Source organism: Sciurus vulgaris (genome assembly GCF_902686455.1).
Source record: "Sciurus vulgaris genome assembly, chromosome: 2".
Taxonomy (NCBI): Eukaryota; Metazoa; Chordata; class Mammalia; order Rodentia; family Sciuridae; genus Sciurus; species Sciurus vulgaris.
In genome coordinates, this window is record NC_136462.1 from 177933430 (window position 1) to 177952914 (window position 19485).

Consider the following 19485-nt stretch of genomic DNA (forward strand, 5'->3'; position numbering starts at 1 on the left):
TTCCTGGAAAACCATTTTAATTTGCTTACACAGGCAACAAGGGAGATCCACAGTCAGACCCATGTCACCTGCCTATCTCCCGCCTGCTCCAAACAGATTCACAGCAGCTCTAAGAGGCTCCAAGCCTCTGACAGCAAAGAGAGAAAATTCACCCCAGAAAGCCAGCACAGAGGGGCGAGCTGTGACTAGCTGGTGTCCTGCAGGTAGGGGCGGGAAGAGGAGTGCGGGGTCCCACGGAGGCTCACAGAGCTCCTTCCAGCAAGGCCTCGGGCCGGCGGCTGTGTTTAAGTTGGCATTAGACAGAGGAGGACTGCAGAGAAGAGGTGAGAGGTCCTGCACAAGCCCCACAGGAAGAAGGATAAAGGCACTGGGCAGAGGTGACCGAACAGCTGGCCCAGGTGGGGCCTCTGCACCACCTGTTGCAAACAGGCCACCTCTACAAGGCCTTTGCCTGGGCCAAAAGCACAAGACCGTCAGGACAGAAATCAGAGCTAAATTGCCAGGCCCAGCCCTGCCTGAATCTGCCTGCAGATATGGGGCTGGGTCAGCATGGGGACCCGACATCTTCGGTTCAGTGGCAGTTCTGACAGCTTGGGTGGCAAGGAAGCCCGTTCACCCGGCAGCGGCAGCCCCCACTGGTGTCTCCCGGGCCCTAAGGACAGAGGAAGAGACCATGAAGGCAGTGAGGACAGCCTGCGCCTGTGCAGCTCCCTCAAACCCACTGCTGAGTACACCTGCCACTGGGGCCCTTGCCCCTGCAGGTGCTCCTGCCAAGAACAGCCTTCCCAGCCTCAGCCACCTGATGGAGGCCATCATGGAGGCCTTTTCTGGGCTCCTGCAGCTCCCCCATTACAAAGGCTCCATCTGCCTGCCCCAGACCCAGAGCAGGGAAGGTTCCGACAGCTCTTGGCACATCCTGGGTGGGCAGCACTGGTGGTGAGAGGGTGAATCCCTCTGCTTCATCGTCACGAGCCCCAGTCCAGGTACACACCCCGGGTGAGGACGGTTGGTGTCTGCAGAGAGCTCGCCATGGACGCTCCACTGAGTGCTTCTCTTGCCTTTTTCATTTGATTCTAACAAGCCTGAGTCCCACTGTCATCCCCACCTCAGAGGAAGGAACTGAGCTGCAGAGAAGGGATTGGCCTGCCTCTGACTCCTGACTGCACTTTCCCAATAGGGCAGACAGTGTTCCTGCAAAGGTCTAGTGTTTGGGATGGGCAGCCAGAGTCAGCTGCCGCAGCACCAAAGCAGCCAGAGACAGGACGCAAGTGCGCAGTCGCGGCTGGCTTCCCACAGAACTGTACTTGTGGATGCTGAGATTTGGATTTTGCATTATTTTCTGCTTTTGGAAGTGCTCAGGGCTGAACCGAAGGCAAGCACTCCCACTGAGCTACATCCACAGTCCAGATTTCATGTCTTTTCCACATGTCATGAAATATTATGCTCTTTTGATACTTTTTACACCATTTGATATTTTTTACAATTTATAGTTGTAGCTGGGCAAAATGGTGCACGCCTGTAACTCTAGTGACTCAGGAGGCTGAGGCAGGAGGATCCCAAGTTGAACTCAGCAACTTAGCAAGGCCCTAAGCAACTTAGTGAGACCCAATCTCACAATAAAAAATAAAAAGGGGGTTGGGGATATAGCTCAGTTGGTAGAGTGCTTGCCTCACAAGTGCAAGGCCCTGGGTTCAAATCCCCAGCACCGCCAAAAATAAAAAAATAAAATAAAAAGGGCTGAAAATGTAGCACAGTGGATAAGCATCCCTGGGTTTAATCCCCAGTAAAATAAATAAATAAATAAATAAAAATAAAGATGCAAAAAGTAAGGTGCAATAGCACATGCCTGTAATCCCAGTAACTTGGAGGCTGAGACAAGAGGATCAGAAGTTTGAGGTCAGCCTCAGCAACTTAGTGAGACCTGTCTAACAAGTAAAAAGGGCTGGGGATGTAGCTCAGTGGTATAGTGCCCCTGGGTTCAATCCCCAGCACCAAAAAAACAACAAAAATCCGAGGTGGGGTGCTGGGGGTGTGCAGCCCAGTGGTAGAGCACAACTGTGTTCAGTTAAAAAAAGGTGGAATAAAAACCCTTTCCCCGTGCAAGATACAGGGAGCAGCCCACAGGCTACCGTTTCCCAAGCTCCTGTCCCAGGCAGGCCCAACAAGGCGCTCTCCCCACACCAACCCCAAGCCTTCTGCTCCCTGGACAACTCACCCCAGGGCCCCACCGCGGGCCTTTGGTGACCCAGCAGATCTCAGTGTGGCAGACGGTGCAGCGGATCCAGTCGCAGCCATCCTTCTTCTGCACCACAATCTGGCACTGCGGGCAGTGCATGGCCTCGCCCTGCTGCAGCAGCACCTGGAGCAGAGCGGACCTGAGTGACCCCCGGGGCGCTTCCAGTGCCTCCTGGAAGTCTGCCTCCTTTGTCACTGTGGCTTCCGGCTTCCACTCAGACCCTGTTCCTGCTGCTCAACACCTGACCCCTGGCCTAAGGTCCACCCGGTTGGGAGTTGACCAGAAGGGCGCTCGGAGTCTCCAGGGATGTGTGAGCTCGGCTTCTGAGAAGCCCCCAGAAGTGAAATCCGTAGGCCCTCCCCGACCCACTCACCCTCAGCATCTCCGTTGTCTGCCGGGCCGCCACGTCATTCTGAGCCCGCAGGGCCAGGTCGTCCTGGTACTCCCTGCAGTTCATGTGCTCGTGGATGGCCTGCAGGGGTGAGGGGTCCAGGTGGGAGGGAGCCCCAGGCTAAGAACTGGGAGGGCTGGAAGCAGAGTAGGCCTCAACCATACTCAGTGTCTCCCACGCAGCAACAGGGCCTTGCCTTGTAAACCAGACACCCTGGCTCTCAGGGACAGAGCGCTCACCTGGCATGCACGAGACCCTGCTTCAACCTTCAGTACCACAATAAATAAATAAATTAAACAAACCATATGCCCGTTTACAGAACACCTGGAAGCCAGGCCGTCAATGGGATCATAATACTAAATACCTATCTGAAATCCTGATGGGCACAGAAGTGCACAAGGTACCTCTCCAGGTAGACCCTGTGTCTCCACCTGGTTCCGTCGCCACAAGAGGCCCACTCCTTGGAGACCAAGCTCGGGCTTTAGGTCTGCTACTGCTCCTACTTGAATGGGCAACTTTTGAAGGCATGGGGTACGGATGTGCCTGGGGAGGATCAGGCAGGGCTCAGTCCGGGTGTGGGGCAGAGCTTGGTTCAAGACAGAGGCTCAGCCCAGGACTGGGTGGGTCTCATGACTGGGCATAGCACGGGACCAGTCAAGTGGGCAGTGCCGAGCCTGAGCTTGGTCTGGAACCAGGTTTGGGACTTGCATGGGTCAGGGCTCAGTGTGGGACCTGGTTCAGTCTGTGGCTGGGGCCAGACTTGAGCTCAGCCCAGGACCAGGACTTGGTCCAGGATCAGGGCTCAGTTTGTGGCTGGGGTCAGAGCTCAGTACCAGGCTGGGCTGGGGTCAGGGCTGGGATTGGCTCAGGGGTAGGGCACTGACACAGCTCCTCAAGACGACTCCCTTCCCATGGGACAAGCGCTGAAGGCAGTGGGCCTCCACAGGATGAGGGCGAGGGGCAGTGTGGGACCCTGCCCACCTTGCAGAGCAGGCAGTTGACGTGGAAACACACAGGGCAGGTGAACTCGTTTACGTCATCCTCAAAGAAGCACCAGCCCTTGCAGTCGGGCGTCTTGCAGTGGTAGCTGAAGGCGCTGCGGTTCTCGGCGATGGAGACGCTCAAGTCCAGAAACCGCTGGTAATCCTCCGGGCTCAGGAGCTGCCAACACACCAACCATGTCCTTGTTGCTCGGGTTCAGAACACCCGGCAGATGGCCTTCTGTGCCAGCAAATATCCTGAATGTACGCCCCGCCCATACATCCCAACCCAGCCCAGGAACTTTCTCCACATGACCCTTCTCGTGTTCAAAACCTCCATGCAGCCGGGCACCGCCGTGCAGGCCTGTAACCTCAGCCACTCGGAAGGCTGACACAGGACAGCAAGTGTGAGGCCAGCCTCAGCAACTCAGCAAGACCCTGTCTCAACAAAGTAAAAAAGATACCCTAATCTCAAAAAATAAGGGCTGTGTGCTGCAACCCTGGGTTTGATCTCTAGTACCAAAAAATAAATAAACAAAATATACAAATTTAAAAAAAATTAAAAGGGCTGGGGGTGTAATAAGTAATTAGATAGTAGAGTACATGTCTAGCATGCAGGAAGCCCTGGGCTCAGTACCCAGTACCACAAAAAAAAGGCAATGATAAGGACAATGTAGTTAAATTAGTATCCTGGTACATCGTACTCAAACAATCAATTCGGGCCAGGCATGGTGGTGCACACCTGTAATCCCAGCAACTTGGGAGGCCAAAGCAGGAGGATCACAAGTTTGAGGTCAATCTCAGCAATTTAGTGAGGCCCTACACAACTGGGTAAAACCCTGTAACAAAATAAAAAATAAAAAGGCCTGGGGATTGGGGATGTGCTCAGTGGTTAAGCCCCCTGGGTTCAATTCCTGGTACCAAAAAATAAAAATAAAAAATAAAAAATCAATTTGCGTTGGGGGTGTATGTAGCTTAGTAGCAGAGCGCTTTGCATATGTGAGGACCTAAATTTAATCTCCAGTACGCACACCCCCAAATCATGTTCTGAATCTTGCCTGGGTGGTGGTTAGGGCACTGGGTTAGGGTCCAGAGCTTGCTTAGCTTGGGAAGGGCCCTGGGTTTAACAACCAGCACTGAAAAAAGAAAAAAAAAAAAATAGAAAACCAACTCCTCCAACTGCACAGTTGCAACGGGTACTTCTACTGTGTACAAAGTATACTTTACTAGAGTTGATTTTTAAAAAATTCACGTCTGCCCAGAAATATTGGAGGAAATGGACAAAATGCAATGGGAGGCTGTCCTGGGGTGCAAAGAAGCGGGGCTCTTATTTGCATGTCGGGGAGGCACTTCCTGTTGGGCCCTTGGCACCTCTGGCCCTGCCTCCGTGTTCTGGCCTGGGAAGCCCAGATGCTGGATTCCGGGAAGGCCATTTTCCTGCTATTCGAAGTCCGTGACTCAAGCCCAACAGTTCACACTATAGAGGGGAAATGGAGGCCAGGGAAGGGAAGGATCTGCTCAAGTCTCCAGCAGCCAGGGAGGGAAATGACCACTCAGTAGCCTGAAGCACAGGAGCGGCACACACAGGCAGACCCCGCAGCACCATGCTAGGCTGTCACCCACGTCCCCTCCCACAGGGACAGCAGGCAGAAGAGAGCAGAGACCTGAAAGCAATCCTGCACCCAGGTCCCCTACAGCTGTCCCAAGAACCCTGGAACCCCCACCAAGTTAGCCCTGGCCAGCCTGCAGGAGGAGAGGGGAATCAGCCAGCCCACCAGAGTGACCTGCCTGCCTAGCCCAGGACAGAGCAGCCTGGCTCAATGCAGACGGGAAGTCCCACCCTGCTCAGCCTGACTGAATCGCTCACTTGCAATGTATCAGTTAGACTGTTGGAAAGCATTAAGTCTGGGGTGGCTGGGTAGACAGCAAAGGCCAGCCGATACAAGGGCCCATCATGTGTGGAGTCCTACTCTAAATTCGTCACACTCTACCATCATCTTCACAATTCTTGAAAGAAACTGTAGCTCTGGCCCTGATGGAGGCAGCAGATGGAAGCTGATTGACCCAGGCCGCACGCCCAGGCCATCTGGCCGGCTCCCCTAGTCGACCAGCTTTGCTATCGAAACTGCTCTAACAGTATTTATTTTTCTGAAGAAAGAGTTAAAACTTTCAGTAAGTTCCAACTACTGTCCCGGCTGGGCCCCAGCACCCAGCATGGAGGAGGCTCTTAAAAAATGTCTCCAGGGACCTGTACTCCTGGGCCAGTGCCCACCTGCCAGCTCAGGCCAGCTCCAAGACTCTGGGCCCGCCCCGCCCCCAGCCTTACCGCCCGGATCTCCCTCTCCAGCAGCTTGCCCGGGCACGAGTAGGTGCTGTCAATGAAGGGGCAGGAGACCTCCGCCTCCTGGCTGTTGCGGATGGTGCCCTGCAGGCACTCCCTGGGGAGGGAGGACAGGGTTAGGGTCTGAGCAACCACCCACCAGGGACTCCACCCCACACGGCACAGCCTGACCCCAGGGCCCAAGGCGGGCCTCTCCTCAATATCGGCCCTCCTTCCCCTCCCCCTCCCCCACCCATCACCATGTCTCCACTTCCATCCAACCACCCTGATGCTCCCTCCCCTGGTGACTACGGTAGAGTAGCCTCCTCGCTGGGCTCCCTGCCTCCACTGGTCCCTAGAGTCCACTCTCAGCACTGCGGCCAGTCAGTGCCCAGGGGCTTCCCATCCCAGCACACTCAAACCCCTCCCTGTGCTCACGAGAGCCTCGGGACGCCTCCCAATACCTCTGTCCTCTCCCACGACTCCCGCATCCCTCTACTCTGGACACAGGGGTCTCCTTGGTCTCCTGAGACAGGGACTAATAGGTATGGAGAATAAAAAATCCCCAAGATAATGTGACCTGGGAAAAGGGAGTGAAAAGGCGGCCACGCACTGACCGCCTTCGTCGCCCAGGACAAAGGTCTTCCAGGCGCCGCAGGGGAGGCGTCTTATCCCCCCAGAGTGACCTTCTCCAGGAGGGTTCATCTCCTTCAGAGTAAATCCTCCCCAGACACTGCCCGCAGACCCCGACCCAAAAAGCTCAAGTTCCTGAGTGCCCAAGAAAACTGATGTGCTCACTCGAGCACCCCTCAAAATAACCTGTATGAACCCAGCCCTTTCTTTGTTCAGTGGCTCATTTTCCACCAGGAAAGTGGGTCCACCAATGCCATTTCATCCCTGCATCCCCTGTTCCTGGGTGGAACTGTTCCTGAGTAAGCAGCTGAGATGATTCGTGAGGTTTGCCCTGCCCAGTCTTTCTGTGTTCACAGGCTGGGTCCAGGCTTCTGCTCCAGCGGGCCCTCCTTAGGGGCATCCTGCCCTTCCCGAAAGAGGGCTCAGGACCCACTGCCACACAGTGACTTGGTTGACAATGGGGGCCAAGAACTACCCATTAACATGGGTCTCCCCACCGGAACATCACCTCCAGAAGGTAGGTGGGCCTGGCACCAGTGCAGTCCCATCAGTGACCACCGTGGCGAACGAACACATCTCCCAGCCCGGGGTGGAAGGGCCAAGACTGAGGATCGGGGTAGGGGGTACCTACGGGCAGAGGCCAGGGTGGGTACAAGCTGCCAGGAGAAGGGGCCCATTCAGTTGGGGTTGAAATCAGGGCAGAAACTGCAGTCAGAATGCCTGGGTTCATGTCGGGGCTTCTGACACGAGCTGCGTGACCTTGGGTGGGTCACTTGGCCACTCTATACCTCCCACTGCTCATCCGCTGGTGGAGAGACAGCCTACCTCGGAGGGTTCTGCGGGCGTCCATGAGATGGAAGAGCCCAGGCCCACCCACCGCCAGCCCCGCCACGGACGCGGACGCACCTGCAGAAGGCGTGCAGGCACTCCCGCAGCACCACTGCCTCGCCGGGGGCCAGCACCGAGTAGCACACGGGGCACTCGGCGGGCTCGGCGTTCAGCACCAGGCTCCGCTGCTCCAGCTGCACGTGCTGCAGGTAGTTCCCTTCCTGCTGCTGCTGCTTCCGCTGGGCACACGGGCGGGGCCACCGGGCGGGTCAGGGTCTCAGGGGCGGTGGGACCAGGGGCGGGGCAGGGGTGAGGGAGCGAGGGGCGGGCTGGGAAGCGGGGCTGCGGCAGGCCGAAGACGTCAGGGGGCTCACCTCCCTGCCAAGCAGCGACCGGTGCAGAGGCGGCAGGGGACGTACTGCGGGCCGACAAAGCTAGGGTTGGGGCGGGGCCAAGCCGGGAGCCAAGCAGGCTGCAGATGGGGCCAGGGTCGGGCAGGGCTGCACTGGGTCCAAGGGGCGTGAGGGTGGGGCCAGAGCATGTGTTGGAGAGGGGAGCTCTCGGGCAGGCATCGTGTAAGCGAAGCCCTGTCACCATCTGGGGCTACGGAGGGCAGAGCAAGGGCAGTGGTTATCCTAGGGAGAGGGAGGGGCCAGGTCGTGGGAAGGTGGGGGGGGGGGGGCAGTTCCCGAGCGGGGAGGGGAGGATTAGTAGGGTCCAGGGTGAGGACAGCGTTGGGAGGAGTGAGGGCACAGGTGGATAGGGGCGAGGTCCCAGCTCAGGCGTCCTCACGGTCACAGCAAAGATGTTGAGGTTATAGCCCGGACGCTTGTGTACATGGGGGGAAGTGTCTAAGTGAAGACGGAGACACAGCCCAAAGGGGACAGAGCACATGAAGAAACTGGATGTGCCCCACAGAAGGAAGCGGAGTCTCAGCCACAGGGTGACCTCAGAGAGAGGCAGCTCACAGTCAAGTGTAGGGTCACAGCGAGCGGCGAGCGGCGTGGTCAGGAGGGCGGGGCAGTAAGGAGGGAGGAGCGGCGGGGGTCCCTCTGTGGCCTAGGCCTCCCGCGTCCAGTCCGCAGGAGGCGGTCCCGGGACTGGCGCGCCCACCTGCTGGTACTGGCGCAGCGCCTCCTCCTCGCCGGCCAGGCGCGCTCGCTCCTCCTCGTCGGGCTGGTAAGAGGTGGGCACCTGGTAGTTCTCCGGCCGCGCCTGGCAGCACATCTCACAGCCAGGCCGCGTGGGCTTGTTGATGAAGGTGCAGCCAGGGCACTGCCAGCCCACCTGGGAGCAGAAGGCCGTGAGCTGAGCGGCAGGCTGGGCGGGCGGGCAGGAGGCACAGGAAGGCGCTTACCGGTGGGGGCTCAGGCACTGCATCTGGCTGCTGGTCGGGCTCCTGGGGGGCCCCAGTTTTGGGAGGGTCTGGCTCCAGGGGGCCCCTTGGCTGCAGGGTGAGATCCTTGAAGCCCAGATCTGGTGAGGATGAAAGCCAGGTGGATCCATTCTACCCACATGTCCACACCCTGAGCCAACTAGGCAACCCCACCTTCTGGCCTTTCTCTTTCCTGGATCTGTCTCCAGCCTTGTCCCGCCAGGTGGGCATCCTGGTTCCCCCAGGGATCAGGTCCCTCCCCGACCAATGACACTGCAGACCTGGGTCTCCTGATGCACCCAAAGGGCCACTGGGTCCCCTCTGAGGAGGCCTGCCAAAACACTGACTGGATCCATTTGTGAAGAAACAACCAAAGACGAACAGGGCCGGGCTTTTCCAGTCAGGTCAAGGGAGTCCAGCAGCCCAAAGAGACTACCCAGGTAGGAGGGGTTGAGATGCGACTGCTTCCTTTGCCATGAAGGACACTAGTGGGACTACTGGTGAAGCCTGCGTAGGGCTGATTGTACTGTATTGATGTCAGTTTCTGAATTGGAGAGCTGTATGTGGTAACACAAGAAAATGACCTTTTTATTTACAGAAATGACACTGAAGTATTTGGGGAAGGGGACGTCATGTCTGTCCCTTCTCAAATGGTTCAGAAACTAAAACCATTTTATATATAGAAGATAATGATAAAGCAAAGCAGATATGGTAAAATGTTAGTATTTAGGGAATGCACGCTAAAAGTTCGTGGGAAAGCCGAGTGTGGTGGTGCACACCTGTAATCCCAGCAACCCGGGAGGCTGAGGCAGGAGGATCTCAAGTTCAAGGCCAGCCTCAGCAACTTAGCAAGACCCTGTCTCAAAATAAAAAGGGCTGGGGATGTGGTTCAGTGGTAAAGCACCCCTGGTTCAACCCCTGGTACCAAAAAAAAAAAAAAAAAAAAAGTACTTGGGAACTCATATGATACTAGTTATGATCATCATCACACCCAATTTACAGATTTTAGAGACTGGAGGTGCAGAGACAGGAATAAACTAGCTCGAGGTCACACAGCGGGTAAATGCCAGAGCCAAGGCTGAACACCATCCCTCTCTCCACACCAGAAGAGGGTTCTCCGTAACACTCCCTGCTCATGTCCCCGTCCTCCCTTCTGCAATAAGGGCGGAGCCCTCCTGTGAGTCCCTGACCCAAAGTTCAGGGTCCCGGCACTGTGCCCTGCTCAGTGCGGCCTCAGGTGCGGCTGGCCCTCTGCATGCTACCTTCCTGGGCCAGGGCCTCACCTTCCAGCATCCGCAGCTGCCGCTCACGCTGCAGCTCCCGAGGGTTAAGCGAGGTGTTGCAGGCTGACAGCAGGTAGAGATAGGCACTGTCCCCATTCCGCCGCACGCCATGGGAGTGGAGGGTCTCCTGGTCTCGTGCCAACCGCTGCCCAATTACCCACTGCTGCAATATCGGTGGGAAGCCATAGTCCAGGAATACCTGGCAGGGCCAAGAGGAGAGGGAGGAAGGAGGGCAGAGGTGAGAGGAGGCACATGCCAAATGGGCCCCCAGGCTCCCGTCAGTCCCTCACTCACCATGTCCTTGAGGGAGGCCACGGTCATGTCGGGGCGTACGGTGAGCCAGATGGTAACGGTGTGCATCTGGGCATCCTCCACACTCACGCACAGCCTGGAGGGAAGAGAGGGCCACAGGCCCAGTCTGGCCACCAGCTAAGGACACGAATGTATTTGCTCTCATGTCCACACGTAAGACTCCAGTCCTGGGGGAGAGTCCCCAGGATTCCCATGTCCCTCTGCTTCCTCCTCCATTAGCTCCACGCAGCTCTTAGCATAAGCCACACGGTGCAGCACACAGGCCTGCCCCCGCCCCCAGCCTCTTCCATCTTCTGTCTGGGCCTTTTAGCCAACCACCCCAGCTGTCATTTACCACGTGCCAAGCCTCGGTGCACGCAGCATGCACTGACTCAGTAATCCTCTCAAGGAGCTCCAAAGGCAGAGACCACTGTGTCTCTTTTCCACAGATAAACATGGTTACAGTTTTGCCAAAGTATATACTTTCGCCAAAGTATAAGTAATAACTGTCAGAGGCAGGATTTAAGTCCAAACACCATTTTTCCAGTGGTTTTTTTTTTTTTTTAATTTTTTGGTGCCAGGGATTGAACTCAGGGGCACTCGACCACTGAGCTACATCCCCAGCCCTATTTTGTATTTTATTTAGAAACAGGGTCTCACTGAGTTGCTTAGCACCTTGCCATTGCTGAGGCTGGCTTTGAACTCATGATCGTCCTGCCTCAGCCTCCTGAGCCGCTAGGATTCCAGGCATGCGCCACCACGCCCGGCTCTAGCAGTTTTTGTTGTCTGCAGTGCTGGGATAGAACCCAGGGACTCACGTTCATCAGGCAAGCGCTCTTTACTGAGTCACCCTCAGCCTGATGTTATAAATAACCAACTTTCTCAAGGATCCTCAAATTCTTTTGGAAGACTAAAAACATGAAAAGAAAGGACCAAAAGGAAAAACCAGAACTGACCTCAAAGGAAACAGGTAATTTAGGGTGCAGAAGAGTCTAATGAGCACTTTCAGACTTGGGAACACATTACATCCACAAAGCAAGGATAGCAAGAAATTATCAGAAGCCAGGTGCAGTGGCACATGCCTGTAATTCCAGCTACTCAGGAGGCTGAGGCAGGAGGATGGAAAATTTGAGGCCAGCCTGGGCACTGCAGCAAGACCCTAAGCAACCCAACGAGAAAATGAAAAATAAATAAATAAAAAGGACTGGGGTGTAACTAGGTAGAAGAGCGCCCCTGGGTTCAATCCCCAGTACCAAAACAAAACACAAAGCAGGCAAAAGACCCATACAGACAGCTATCCAAAGAAAAGAGGCAAATGACCAATAATCACATGGAAAGATGCTGGACATCATTAGGAAGCAAATGATAAGGGCACTGCAAATCAAAACCACAATGAGCTATACTTCAGACCCACTAGGATGCTATAATCAGAAAGACAAGCACTGGAGCGGATGTGTGGAAACTGCGCGGCGGGCTGGAATGTGAAACGGTGCAGCCACTTGGAAAATAAGTCTGGCGGTTCCTCCTGCAGTTGAATGCAGTTACCCTATTCCCAGCAACTCCACTCCAAGGTGAGCCCCAAGGGGAATGAAAAGAGAAAAGTTCTGATATATGGTAAACAGATGAATCTAGAAAACGTGATGCTAAGTGAAAGATGCCAGATCAAAAAACCACCTGCGGTCTGATTCCACTTACATAGTTTCCAGAAGATTCCAGAAGAGACAGAGCCCCAGGGAGAAGAGAGGAAGGACTGCTGATGACTATGGGTTTTCTTTTTCTTTTTCAATTTTTTTTTTCAGTACTGGTGAATTGGACCCAGAAATGCTTTACCACTGTGCCACATCCCCAGCCCTCTTTATTTTTTATTGGGATACAGGGTCTCACTAAGTTGCTTACGGCTTCATTAAGTTGCTGGGTTTAGTCTCAAACTTGTGATCCTCCCGCACAGCCTCTCGGGTCACTGGGATTACAGGCATGTGCCACCACGCCCAGCTGAGTATGGGCTTTCTTTATGGGGTGGATAAAATGTTCTAAAATCTACTGTGGGGATGGCTGCACAGCTCTGATACACCAGAAGCCAGTGGACTGTACACTTTAAGTGATTGAACTATATAGATGTGAATTTAACCTCCATAAAACTGTTTAAAAAAAAATCAGATGGGGCCCAATAGAAGGACTGAAAGAAAGAGACTGTAAACAACTATTACCTTACCAGGCAGCAATAAAAAAAGCAGTAAAAAAAGAATCAGAGGCATCAACATTTATTGAGTGATTACCCATGCCCCGCACTTTGGTGCTTCAGCATGGAGATTAATGCCCTGGGGCAAAGACTGGCAGCTTCCATTCTCCCTTGCTTCCCTTGCTAAGAGAACGCCTGCAATCCAGTGGGATGCCTGGCTGTATTTCACAGCCTCCCTGCAAACTGAGTGTGGCTGTGAGATTAGGAACGAAGCAGATGTATGTTTGTGATCTATGTTCTTAAGACAAGTCTTCCCTTCCTCCCGATGCGATGGCTGGAGCTGGAGCAGTCGTTCTGAACCATGAGGTGAACTTCATGAATAAGGAGATAGAAGAAAGATGTCCTTGTGAGGATGATGAGCAGCAGAACCTCCAAATCTGAACTGCCTTCCATCAGATTTGTTTATGCCACTGTTATGTTTTTCTGTTACATGAAGCCTGATATCCTAACATATCCACTCACAACCCTATAACTACAGTTATTGTCTCATTTTAAAAAATGAGAAAACAGACTCTGAGAGGTGAAATAACCTTCCCTATATCTCACAGCTGGTTAGTGACAAACTGGTGTTTGAAGCCAAGTCTCCTGAACCATTCTTTTTTTTGGTACCAGGGATTGAACCCAGGGTGCTTAACCACTGAGCCACATCCCCAGCCCTTTTTATGTTTTATTTAGAGACAGGGCCTCGCTAAGTTGCTGAGGCTGGCTTTGAACTCATGATCCTCCTGCTTTCAGCCTCCTGAGCCTTTGGGAATAGTTGTGCGCCACCAAACCGAGCCAAGAATAACCATTCTTGAGGGTACAGGGCACACGCCTGTGATCCCGGTGACTTGAAAAGCTGAGGCAAGTTAAAGGCCAGCCTCAGCAACTCAGTGAGACCCGTGGCAAAACAAAAAGCAAAAAGGGCTGGGGGTGTAGCTCAATGCAGAACATCCCCCACTACCAAAAAACAAACAAACAAATATTCCAGGGGCAGGGCCTGATGGCACATGCCTGCAGTCACAGCGACTGGGGGAGGCTGAGGCAGAGAATCATAAATTCACGACCAGCCAGGCTGGGTGGCGGCGCCCGCCTGCAGTCCCAGCAGCTGCGAAGGCTGAAACAGTATGATCGAAAATTCAAAGCAGCCTCGGCAACTGACTCAAAAATAAAAAATAAAAAAGGGCTGGGGATGTGGCTCAGTGGGTAAGTGCCCCTGCATTCAATCCCTGGTGCAAAAGGACTGTGGGGGAAAAAAAAAAGAAAGAAGAGAACATTTGCCCATAAAGGTTCAGGAAGCCCAAGTCCCTGGCCAGCCACACACAACTCACCTGATGTCCTGTGTCGGGGGGACCTCAGGCTTCAACTGCACTCTCAGGGGTACCCGTTGCTCTGCCAGCCAGATGGCACACTTCCTAGCCGCCTGTTCATCTCCACCAGCCACTGCCCTGGCGAGGCTCAGGGCCATCTCCTCTGCTGTTGTCAGCAAAGAAAAGCAGGTTAGCACAGGGTTCGCTTTCCGGTGGGGGTGAGGGGATGCACGCATGCAAGCTGCGTCCTATCTTCCTGGTAAACTCCTACTTATCCTTCCCCACCCAGCTTTAAAGTTCCTTGTTCTGCAAGAAAGTCCCTTCTCTGACACTCTCCATTCCTGTCCACCCCAGGCTCATCTGGTTCCATTTTTCTTTCCTACTCAAGAGTTCCCCATACTTCCATTCATTTATCTGATAAGCAGGTACTGAGCTCCTACTGTGTGTGACTCACACACAGATAAACAGGGCCTCTCCCTCCAAAGACCTGCCAGTCCAGGTGGGAAGGAGAAATTAATAAATTTAACAAGAGAAAACAAGAAATCAGATTGTGGTCCATGTTGGCAAGAACTAATATGAAGGAAATCAGGGACTGCGCTGAGACCTGAGGAGGAGCAGCAGGACACACCAAGACCCATGGGGGACAGTGTTCACATGGAGAGAAGAAAGGGAGGGAGCAATTGGATCGCAACAGAAGCCACTGGGGCTCCACTACAGTCAGCCAGGGAGAGAGTGCAGGGAGAGGGGAAGGTCACCCAGGCCAGCGGGAGCCTTGTGGACCACCCAGGGCTCAGAGCTTGGTTCTAAGAACACAGGCATAAGGGGCGGGGGGGAGGGGACGCCCACCGCCCTTGTTCTACAATCTTGGGACTGGGCAAGAGAAGAGGCAAGGAGCTCTAAGGTCTGTCTCCCCACCAGCCGGGTTCTCAGTGCCTGGTGTCCTCTGGTAGTGCCCACCCCACACCTTATCTCAGTACAGGGCCCGCCCTAGATGCAAGGACAAAAACTGAAGGGGAGGTGGGCAGGCAGAGAGGGCAGGCAAGGCTGACCCCTCCCACCCTCCCCGTGCCCACCTTTCTTGGTCTTCTCGTCCATCTGGCTGGGTTGAGCCCATCCCCCCAGAGGGGGTCTGTGGTTTCGTGGAAGTGCTACCTCCAGGCCACCTGGGAGAGAGCAGGCGACCAGGAGCGACTCAGCCTCGGCCGGTGGCCTCCGGCGCGGCCCGAGCCTCCTCTGTGCTTTGGTGACCCGGGCGGCAGCCGGGTAGCATCATTCCAACCCCGGCCCGCGACTGGGGCCTGGCACTGGGAACCGGCCAGGACCCCGCATGGGACGGTGGAAACGCGGGGGGCGCCCGGCCAGTAAGTGAAAGAGGAACCCGGGCCGGGGTGGGAAAGGAGGGAGAGGACGGCCCGGCGCGCGGCGGGGGCGCGCCAAGTCCCGGAGGAGCGCCCCCACTTCCCCTGGGAGCCCCGGCAGTCTGGGACTTCGGCCCTACCCCAGCGCTCCCGGAGGCGCCTGTCACTCGGCAGGGGGGAGCACCTTCGGCTGAAGAGAAAGTGAAAGTGGCGGCCCCGGAAGTGGGGCGGGGGGGCCGGAAAATTGTCTTCCCATCCGGGACCCCCAGCCCCGCCGCCCAGCGCCAGGAGGCGCCGGGCTGTCCCCGCGCCACCGCGCCGCCGCGGGGCCCGCAGTCGCCAGCGCCCAGCCCCGGTCCCGGGCCGTCCCCCCGGGCAGACCACAGAACCCCCGACCCCGGCTCACCCGCAGCACCGGGCCACCGCGGGGGGCGGGGCCTGGAGGACCTGGGGCGGGGCCTGGCCCGAAGGGCGGGGGTCTGATCCGGGCCGCGGCGGCCTGGAGGGCGGGGCCGGGACCTGGAGGCGCGGGGGCGGGGCCTGGGCCAGACGGGCAGGGCTATCAGAGACCCGGTCGTTTGCCATCACGGCTGACAGCTGTAGAGCACCCTCAGCGCGCTCCAGATTGTTTACGACCTTGCCAAGGTCAGAGCGGAATTTCAGTCTAAACCTGGCAGGTTCGGGAACTCACCCTTAACCAGGCCGGAGGCTGCCGCTAGGTTTTCACGCTCTACTTTTGCATTGACTGATCAAGTTTGCATTTGCCGTAGGAACAAAATATGGAAGCTCTACGTCCTCCAGGCTCCTGTTTCCTTTAATATTTCTCCCACTTTTCATTCCACAGATCAGCAGATCCTATGAGCTTCATCTGCAGAGTAGATACAGAAACTCACCCCTCGCCTCCTCCATGCCCCATCCCGTGGTGCCTGTCTGGTCGAATTAGGGTTCTCACTGGCTTCCTTGTTTCTTTCTGCCAGCCCCTCCCCTGCCTGCAGTCGCTTTCTGCCCAGGTACCAGATCATCCTGCTAAAATATATCAGACCCAATTCAGTCCCACTCAGATACTCCCATATCACTCACCCAAAAGCTCAAGTCCTCCCCAGCCCTACCAGCTGCCACCCACAACCTCTGCCTTTGTCTGCGACATCCTCACCTGGATTCACCACACTCAAGCCCCACTGGCCTCAGGATCCTGGAATAACCCTGCTCTTCGGAATCTGCTGCTTTAGAATTTTCCATAGGAAGAGACTTCTGATGACAAATATTCTCACTTTTTCTTTGAAAAGATCTTTATATAGACTTTTTTTTTTTTTTTTCTTTTTGCTACTGGGAATTGAACCCAGGGGTGCTTATTTACTGAGCCACACCCCCACCCCTTTTTATTATATTATTTTTTGAGACAGGGTCTAGCTAAGTTATTTAGGGGTTCCCTGAGTTGCTGAGTCTGGCCTTGAATTTGCAATCTTCCTGCCTCAGCCTTCTGAGTTGCTGGGATTACAGGCTGTGCATGTGCCACCGTGCCTGACTCCGAGACCACCTTCCTGAATGAGTTTTTTATTGGGAGTGGATTTTTTTCAGCCGTTGTCGAAGGTACATTCCATTGTCTTTCCTGGCTTCCACCAGGGCTGTTGACAGTCTCCTGTAAGTCTCATTGACAGGGAACAGACAGTGAGGACGGAGGCGGGAACACAAGGTCAAGGGAATCATTCTATAAAATGGGCCCACTGTGCTGACCCCCACATACTTTCTTTTCCAAGAAGCAATTTACCTGCAGCCCTGACTGGCTTAAGTGGTCAGGCGATGTCACATTCCTCAGCAAACTACCTGTTATCTGCAGGAGAAATGCAGGCTGGATATAATGCTGCTAAGAGGACCCCAAGTTACCCTGAGGGGGAGACTTTTGTGACCCTTTTCACAGACCAGATCCCAGAACTCAGGGAGATAAGGGTAATTTCTCCGTATCATAAAATCTATAAGAATTTATTGTTAAGACTCCAATTAGAACCGGACAGCATGGGCTTGAAAGTGTGATGTCATGCTGTCAGTCAAAAGCCAAGAGATGGACCTGGGCGAGACTCTCTGGAAACTTCTCTGGGATCCCCAAAAAACTGGAGTGCAGAGAGACACATTGTCCCTCTCCTCTGAGAGGACCCAGTCTCTCCCTTCAGAGTGTCCGTTTTGCCTTTTCCTATCCCTTCAATAAACTCATGCCTGTTACTCTGAGCGACTGTCTGAACTCTTTCTGACTTGATCGCAGATAGGGGTTTAAAGGGGGCCTTTGTGCTGCCTCAGTTTCCCAGGCCTGTAACAACGACTGTTTTTCCTTTGGCATCTTTATTAGGATATGGCTTATATACCATAAAATTTGCCCATTCTGGCTGGGGCTGTGGCTCAGTGTTAGAGCGCTTGCCTAGCATGTGTGAGGCACTGGGTTCGATTCTCAGCACCACACATAAATAAATGAATAAAATAAAGGTCCCTGAACATCTAGAAAAAAAAATTTTTTTTAATTTGCCCAGGCGGGCTGGGGATATGGCTCAGTTGGTAGTGTGCTTGCATTGCAAGCACAAGGCCCTGAGTTCAATCTCCCCAGCACTGAAAAAAAAAAAAAAAAAATTGCCCACGTATAAGTGTACACTTTAATGGGTTTTAGTACATTTACAGAATAAATGTACCTAATTTTACCACAACCGAATTTTAGAATATATTTATCACCCAAAAGAAACCCTGAATTCATTAGCAGACATTTCCACTTCCCCACCCTCCACCCCTCCATGTGCTAATTATATACTTTGCCTCTATAGAATTTTCCTATTGCAGACTGTTTTTTGGTTTTTGTTTTTACAGTTCCAGGGAGTGAACCCTCAAGTGCTCTACCACTGGTTACATTCCCGGCCCTTCTTATTTTTATTCTGAAGCAGGATCCTGCTAAACTGTCCATTTTACATCTGGGCTGGGGTCAGATTGTTCCAGAGAGGAGCTGAAATGGGCTTTCAGTCCCCAAAGAGTCAGGATTTCTCCAAATACAGGGGTTCTCTAACTTGGATGCTCAGCAGCATCACCCTGGGAATTGGTTAAGAGGCAAAACTCCAGATATTCTGATTCAGGAAGTCCAAGGAGGGTCCAGGAATCTGGGTTTTAAACAATCCCCCCAAGGATGGAAGCATCAACCAAAAAACATTTGAGAAATCCTGTTCTGGACCAGAGGAGGTGCCACATGCTTGTAATCCCAGATACCTGTGAAGCAGCCCACAGCCCCCACCCAGAAGACCCTTACCATAATTAAGCAGAAACCACTACCATGTTTGTAACATAGGCAGAAGTTCCTCTTCTTGTCAGAAAGCTTTATAACAGAATATCAGCAAAAATTTCTACAAAAAACTCAATGTGGGATAGGACTTCCTATTTCTTATGAGGACTAGGAGTTTACTCTGTTTTGCAAAAACTAAGTTTGGCCACAGACTTGATGCTATTACCTCTGCTTTTGTTGTAAAACCTCTGACTAATCTAAAAAAAAAGAAAAGAAAAAGAAAAAAGGGACAAAAAGCATTTTCTGTAACCTCAAGAAAAAAAAAAAAAACTTTTATGTAGACTCCTACAAAAACGTAACCCTCCAAGCACCACCCCCCACCTTGGGTATAAAGTTCCCAGAATTTCAACTCAAGGTTCAGAGAATGGTTTGTACCCTGCAGCCCATAACCCTGCTTCCTGAAAATCCCTTGGGTGTCCAGCCTCTTCTGTCCTACATCACTTGGGATACTGAGGCAGGAGGATAACAAGTTTGAGAAGAGCCCAGGCAATTTAGGGATACCCGGTCTCAAGATAAAACAAAAAGGACTGGAGATATGGCTCAGTGGTAGAGCACCCCGGGGCTGGTTCAATCCCCAGAAGCATACACACAGAAAAACGTTCTGGAAGTTTCTGAGGCACAGGGCTGGGCAGACCACTGGGGTGAGAAGAGGCTCTAGGTCCAGCCTCAAGTGGTGGGCAAGGCTTAGCCACATAGAGAGAAGGGGACCAGTTAGTGGCCCAAGGTTCCCCAGGAACATATGCCTTACATATTGCAGGCTATAGATATTTGTGTATGCATACACACGCGCACGCACACACACATACATACACGTTTTTTGGTACTGGGAATTGAACCCAGGGGTGCTCTACCACTGAGCTGCATCCCAACCCTTTTTCTCCTACTTTGAGATGGAGTCTCTCTAAATCGCCCAAGCTGCCCTAAAACTCGCGATCCTCCTGCCTCAGCCTCT

General features: G+C 53.8%; 1 protein-coding gene across 3 annotated transcripts; it reads right to left on the bottom strand.

Annotated features, from left to right (window-relative positions):
* RBCK1 (RANBP2-type and C3HC4-type zinc finger containing 1) lies at nucleotides 1-15738 on the bottom strand. 3 transcript variants are annotated; one of them, XM_079128275.1, is made up of 13 exons: nucleotides 15630-15738; nucleotides 14939-15028; nucleotides 13887-14031; nucleotides 10341-10434; nucleotides 10047-10245; nucleotides 8746-8864; nucleotides 8502-8675; nucleotides 7467-7627; nucleotides 5934-6045; nucleotides 3609-3788; nucleotides 2610-2708; nucleotides 2216-2359; nucleotides 1-652 (listed from the first exon to the last, which is right to left on the bottom strand). In XM_079128275.1, the coding sequence occupies exons 2-13, from the start codon at nucleotides 14958-14960 to the stop codon at nucleotides 572-574; spliced, it is 1530 nt and encodes a 509-aa protein (XP_078984401.1). In that variant the 5' UTR covers nucleotides 14961-15028; nucleotides 15630-15738; the 3' UTR covers nucleotides 1-571. The 3 variants fall into 3 exon arrangements, with proteins under 3 accessions (XP_078984401.1, XP_078984399.1, XP_078984400.1); XM_079128273.1 differs by lacking the exon at nucleotides 15630-15738 and adding an exon at nucleotides 15364-15605; XM_079128274.1 differs by lacking the exons at nucleotides 14939-15028; nucleotides 15630-15738 and having other exon boundaries at nucleotides 10341-10475; nucleotides 13887-14026.
* Nucleotides 15739-19485: the final 3747 nt, after the last annotated feature.